This window comes from Plasmopara halstedii (assembly GCF_900000015.1).
Source record: "Plasmopara halstedii genome assembly, contig: Scaffold_816, whole genome shotgun sequence".
Taxonomy (NCBI): Eukaryota; Oomycota; class Peronosporomycetes; order Peronosporales; family Peronosporaceae; genus Plasmopara; species Plasmopara halstedii.
The window spans coordinates 2,401,740-2,408,164 of NW_020187732.1; the positions used below are offsets into that span (position 1 = coordinate 2,401,740).

The 6,425-nt window shown below is 36.7% G+C and overlaps 5 protein-coding genes across 5 annotated transcripts in view; 2 read left to right on the plus strand and 3 right to left on the minus strand.

The window, feature by feature from the left end:
• Positions 1-210, plus strand: part of PHALS_14436 (FOG: Transposon-encoded proteins with TYA, reverse transcriptase, integrase domains in various combinations) — a gene marked incomplete at both ends in the record, with an annotated part of 767 nt that extends 557 nt beyond the window's left edge. The window contains one exon of the mRNA XM_024730252.1: positions 35-210. Within this exon, the coding sequence (XP_024580547.1) occupies positions 35-210 (176 nt within the window). The remainder of the gene's footprint in view (positions 1-34) is intronic.
• A 520-nt stretch (positions 211-730) lies between these two features.
• PHALS_14437 (uncharacterized protein) lies at positions 731-1,303 on the minus strand (the record flags this gene model as incomplete). The annotated part of the gene is made up of 1 exon (XM_024730253.1): positions 731-1,303. The coding sequence occupies one exon, from the start codon at positions 1,301-1,303 to the stop codon at positions 731-733; it is 573 nt and encodes a 190-aa protein (XP_024580548.1).
• A 368-nt stretch (positions 1,304-1,671) lies between these two features.
• On the minus strand, positions 1,672-3,183 carry PHALS_14438 (uncharacterized protein; the record flags this gene model as incomplete). Its single annotated transcript, XM_024730254.1, has 1 exon — positions 1,672-3,183. The coding sequence occupies one exon, from the start codon at positions 3,181-3,183 to the stop codon at positions 1,672-1,674; it is 1,512 nt and encodes a 503-aa protein (XP_024580549.1).
• Positions 3,184-4,212: 1,029 nt separating this feature from the next.
• PHALS_14439 (Uncharacterised protein family B354L) lies at positions 4,213-4,881 on the minus strand (the record flags this gene model as incomplete). Its single annotated transcript, XM_024730255.1, has 1 exon — positions 4,213-4,881. One exon carries the CDS (start codon positions 4,879-4,881, stop codon positions 4,213-4,215), a length of 669 nt encoding a protein of 222 aa, XP_024580550.1.
• Positions 4,882-5,131: 250 nt separating this feature from the next.
• The window catches only part of PHALS_14440 (reverse transcriptase), a gene marked incomplete at both ends in the record, with an annotated part of 3,058 nt that continues 1,764 nt past the window's right edge, over positions 5,132-6,425 (plus strand). The window contains one exon of the mRNA XM_024730256.1: positions 5,132-6,392. Coding sequence (XP_024580551.1) covers positions 5,132-6,392 — 1,261 coding nt within the window. The remainder of the gene's footprint in view (positions 6,393-6,425) is intronic.

A 6,425-nucleotide genomic window follows, 5' to 3' on the forward strand; every position in this document is an offset into this window, starting at 1 on the left:
TTTTCAAAAGCTGTGTACGAAGTTATTGGATTAGATGGATTAAAGATGCGTATTAAATCAAAGAATAATCATGTCCTATACAAACCAGTTAATGACTTGAAAATTGTAAAAGCAGAGAAAACTGATGCACCAATAGAGAACAATGCTGTGTTTGAAGTGGACAAGATCCTGGATCACAAGAAGCAATGCACGGCAAGCACAAATATCTAGTGAAATGGAAAGGATACGCTGACAGTGATAACACCTGGGAGTCACAAGACATCTCAGATTGATTAATAAGAACAGGATGTCAACACTAGAGAAACAATATTGGTCTAAATATAGATGAACATGATGTGTAAATACATCACCAAAAAAGACACGCAATGCACCAGAGAAGCAAAAAGGGGTGATTACTGTACTCAGCATCATAATATAATCCAAATACAAATGTATAAGAAGGAACTATCTATAATCCACAAGAAAAACAGAATACTGTCTGAAGAGAACAAGGAACTACAAAAATACAAACATCAGATTAACACGATAAACGAATTTGACCGCATCAAACAGCAATTGATTCAGATAAATCCTTATACGAAGTTTAAGTATCTAATTATTGATAAACGATACAAATCTCGCCTAGAAGAGGTATTCAATGCCCCGTTTGATCAGATTGAAAAAAAATATAGGAAACTACTCTACGAAAGAAATGACTTGTGTCACCCCTACACTAGTAGATATTGGTAATTTAACTCAATTTAAAGGAACCCCCTTTCTTTCGCATAGAGCGTAGCTTAGCCATCTTTTCTTTCATTTCAGGAGACCCTTTTTTTACAGGTCGCCCGGAGGGCGCCAGGGCTCCTTCGGAGCCTACTCCCACACCAGTAAGATTCTTTACTTCACCTCGAACAGCGTTAACTAAACCAGGCTGTCCTGTATACGCTCCAAGAGCTTGAGCGCCTTGATCTACAACACCCGATACAAGTGGTTTAACTACAGGCCAAACATTCTCTTTCAACCAAGGCCATGCTTTATCCTTGATCCAACTCCATAGCGATCCACCACTCAATCCAGATCCCGTAAGAGCGTCTCCGTCCATATTTAACGAAGCAGCGATTTCACCTGGTGAAAATACAATTGATACTCCTTTACCAGCTTGAGCAGCCTTTTTCCATTTTTTCGCGTTTTCTGGATGAAGTGCTAACTTCTTTGAAGAGCAGCTAACTTGAGAAGCAGTGAAAGATACTTTCAATGTCTTTAGAAACTTCTTTTTTTGAGCATCCGTGAGCTCATCACAACTGACCGAAACGTAAGAGTTCATGTTTGCATAAAATATCTATATTTCAAGAAATAAAGGAATTTCAAAAAAATAAAATAAATGTTCAAAGGATTCAAGGTTACTCGAAGGGTTCGAGGGGTCGCAGACCGCTCGGGCTCGACCGCCAGAGCGATCAGCTCTACAACGCAAATGTCTTGGGTTTTTTATTTTTCAATCTACCTCCATCCATTGTCGTCATGATTGGTTTAGTTGCGGTAGGCTTTACATCACGTTTTTGTTGTAATACAAGGTTGTTTAGAGTTTTCAATAATCTTTCTTGACTGAAGTGAGCAGCTGATTTGATAGAGTTGCCTCTAAGATTAGGATATCGCACTTTTATAATTTTCGAATTCATCTTATATTAAACACAATCAAAAAGCTCGTCGAATCAATTTTAATTCTCTTTCCAAGCGACGATTATCATTACCTAAACCACGAGCACCTTGAAGTTTATCGAATTCGTGTTTTAGAATGCTTCGACGTCCTTTAACTTCTGCAACACCTAAACCACTCATGGAGTCAAATGAGAGAGCTCTTTGGAATCGTTTTGGATTGACAGACTTGAGTGTAATGTCCGCAGATACAAGTCGATCTCCATATCTATCCGCAATATAGTTAAGGGCTCCAAGCCAGTTAGCATTTTTATCAACGCGACTCTTAATAGACGGACTGATTTCCTGCTGTTTCTTACTCATGATTGCTGCATATTCACCAAGGTAATATGTTTTCTTACCAATCTTTGGCCCTTCAAGAAATACCTTCTCATCCGCTAACCAAGGGTTGTCATTGTATAATCTGATAAGGATATCTTTCACTTGTTTGTTGCTATCGGCAATTGCCTTGTCAGATGGATCAACAAATTCAATAGTAGTTCTATTGTTGGCAAAGGTATTTAAATCGGTATTTTTAAACATCGGTGATTGCTTGAAAACGATATTGTTTTGCTTTAAAAATTTGATGTACATATCAAGAGTCGATTCCCACGAGACTTGGCTGTTAGATTTCATTCGATCACCATCAAAAACTTTTAATTCTCCATCCACTAATTTTACTCTAAAACCTCCATTTACAGGAATAAAACCACCATGTTGGTTTTTTCCTTTTTTGTACGGGATTGGTAATCTCGTACCCTCGGGAAAGGTGTTGTTCATCAAAATATCACGAAGCACTTCGTATGCTCCAGATTCAATGTTGAAACCAAATTGTTGTGATGATCCGACCGCACTGTCTTTCATGTCTATATCAATAATTTTCATTATGTAATCATAGGTTGCAACCCAATCATAGTTATTCAGTGGTTTGTTTGCTAACTTCCCGTTATTCACGCTGAATAGTTTGCCGTCTGTTCCAATGTATACATTTTTATCTGGAGTACCAGAATTAAGTATTGGATTGACCTTTCTTTTGATAATAGTTGGATTGATGGTGTATTGATCGATTATTTTGTCTCGAGCATTTTTTTGGAAATTGAAATCGGTTGATTCAACTTGAGTTCCAAACTCATATGTACTTCGCGAATCATCAATATCACTTAATGAATCTTCCTCATCTCCAATGTCCTCTAAATCGTATTGACTGTCCATTGTTGTCATTTCCGGTACTGCCTGCATACCCATTGTTGTCATAGAAGGTGTTGCTTGTATTCCCATCGTTGTCATTGATGGAGCTGCTTGTACACCTGCTGATGTCATTGTTGGAGCTACATTCCTTAGCAATTGTTGAAGCTTTGAAGCATCTATAGTTTGATCCAGATCAGTAGCCCATTGCGTTAGTTTGTATCGATCATTCTTAATGCGTGCTAATTGAAGCTCCTCACTGTTCTCTTCAGCGAGTTGCTTCAATTTATTTTTTCGATCGCGGAGAGATTTAAAACTTGGAAACATTATCGAGTCTATATTAGATCGAAGATCTTTTTTCGCAGACAAAAAGATCAAGATCTTTTAGCCCGCTTATAATATTACAATTATTGTTTTCTATCACGAATTAATAGCATTATCAATGAATTGGAGTCTTCAAATTTAACATTATTAAAGTCTTGATCGACGATGCTCAGAGTAATATTGCTGTATGCTCCATCGTTAATCGAGAGCCACTGATATTCAGGTGGCTGAATTGAGATCAACTGACCAATTGATGTCCCTTGAGGACTAAACGAAGTCAGAATATCAGGTGGTGTGCTAACCCGATTGTTAATAAGATTAGAACGAATTAAATAACTGCTGACGGGATTAACTTGTGGAGAGATATTGCTCAAAAATACTTGATTTGTTGTTTGAATACTTGATGGGTACGTTGCTGGACTGAATCCAATCACATTTGAAAATCCGTTGTTTGAAACAGTGATTCGAGGAGTATTAGTAGCGGTTGGTAATCCAGTTCCGCTTAATGAGTATAAGCCAGTCGATGGACGTGAATATCCACTTGGAACAGAAGTTGGTGTTGCTAAGCAAGTAATTTCGCATGAATAATACGTTGCGTTTTCTCTCATAGCGATATACACAACGTTATTACCTTGAGAATCAATCAAATATGCACCAATACTAACTAATTGAGACTGAATGTAGTTTGAAATATCTGCATACGAATAGTACCCATTCGGAAGCGTGATCGAAACAGATTGATAAGTCGCCGCAGTTGGAACTAAAACGCTGAACGAGTTGTTGCTGTATAAACTTCCATTAATGTTGAATTGAGAGTTGTAAATCTGCAAGCTCGACAGAGCAATTTCTTGATTTTTGAAATTCACGCTTGATCCAGTGAAGTTGAATCTAAATGTATTGTTCAAGCCATTGGAAACAATGTTATTACGATTAAAAATGATAGTGCTCGTCATATTTAGTTTGTCGTGTAGAAAGCCTGCTCTATATTTGACGAGAGATATTAAATCGAAGATTTGTTTCCGCACCGGTATATTAATTAAAAACTTCACCTTTGAAATTCTTCCGAATTTGTTGCTTCACAGAGTCTATAAACAACATCTGTCCCTTTTCAGATGTTGCTTGTTTGTAATACCTGTAGATATCATCTTCACTTACTCCAGGTAGATTAAAATCTTTCAAAATTAGCTGTAGATCGCGTTTTGAATTTGCTTTTAGAATAGCAATGTATTCAGAATTCAATCTAATCATCTTGTCAGTAGCAAAATAGCTATGAGCTATGAAGATTGTTGAAAGTCCTTTGTGTCTTCCTCGAGTAAAGAAATGACTGAATAAATCTCTCTGTAGCTTATTATCGTTGGAATAATCATCGATAATAACAAGCTGTAAAGCATTTGGAATTTCTTTGATGGCATCAACACTTGGAGGAGCATCAGGATCATAAAACGTTACAAAACCTTGTAATTTCTCTCTGATGTAATCGTATAACTCTTGATCAGGGTTGCGAGCTATAATATGTAAATGGCTATAGATGTGTGGAGACTCTTTAAGTATATGAAAAGCTAGGTTTGATTTACCAGAAAAACTTGGACCTAAAAGTATCATTCGGAAAAGCTTTTGAATACCAAGCTTTTCATTTTCTCCGAACGATTTCTTCTTAAATACTTTAGGAAGCATACCACCAAAATCAGGAATTGAACTCATATTGAAAAGCTAAAATCTGTTGCTATATATAACGGGATAAAAATAACAGAAGATATCGAAGATATCCAGTGATCTGCGATCACTTATGCTTCCTCCAAGTTATATACCAACATTATACAACCCTACTGATTATAGTGGGTCATTTGATTATCTAACTATCAATATTGGAGATCTGCGATATAACACGAGGTATGGAGTGAATTACACTTCGGATTTGTTCATTACCGGAAATATCTATCAAAATGGAACAATGATTGATTTGAGTGTGCTGTCGGGTATTACACCAGGAACAGCTTCCGCTGGGAAATTGATTGCTGTTGATTCTAACAGAGACATCGCAAACATTAATAATCTTTCAGCATCGCAATTAACAGGAACTCTTCAAACAGCTGCACAGCCTAACATTACATCATTAGGAACAATTTCATCAACACTCAATATTAGTGGATCTACTCCTATAACTTGTAATAACTCCCTGTCGAGTAGCACGTGCTCATTATCTGTTGATTCTGTATCTGGAGATCAGACATTTGGCAGTACAACAGCGAATAAGTTTCATTTGAGAACAAATGGAAATAGAAAAATAACGATAGGATCCACTGGTTTAGTAGGCATTAATAATCCATCTCCTGCTAAACAATTAGATATCATTGGATCAACAGCTTTGACAAATGCTCTATATCAAATTAGTGATGGAACAGTTGTATATCAGCAGTGGTTTGATGGGACTCAATGTTGTCTTCAAACATTTAGCAATCATCCGTTAACTTTTGCCACGAATAATGCTTCAGTGCAAATGTCAATATTAACGAATGGAAATGTAGCTGTTAATAACACATTGACAGCTACGAATATATCCGCTTCAACTTTATATGGAACACTTCAAACAGCTGCTCAGCCAAATATTACATCGATTGGAACTTTAACGACTCTTACAGCTACATCAATTACTGGAACGCTTCAAACCGCTGCTCAGCCTAATATCACATCTCTGGGAACGTTAACTAGTCTAACAAGTAGCGGAACAATCACTTCAAGTAGAACTACAAATGGGCAATCATTCAATTCCACGAATGGAACATCAACTTGTGTTTTGTTCCATTTTAACAACGGAGATGCGTATTTTGGAACATCTACAGCAAACAATTTAGTATTTCAAACAAGTAATACAGAAAGAATGACAATTAGTTCATCAGGAGCAGTATCTGGAATATCATCGCTAAGTGCTACAACATTAACTGGAACATTACAAACTGCAGCTCAACCAAATATTACATCAGTTGGAACGCTTACTAGTTTAACATTATCTGGAGCTTTAAGTGGAATTACAAATATAACATTATCAGGAACTATTAGTGGAGGTACTTCAGTATCGGCTACTTCATTAACTGGAACATTACAAACTGCAGCTCAACCAAATATTACATTAGTTGGAACGCTTACTAGTTTAACATTATCTGGAGCTTTAAGTGGAGTTACTAATATTACATTATCAGGAACTATTAGTGGAGGTACTTCAGTATCGGCTACTTCATTAACTGGAA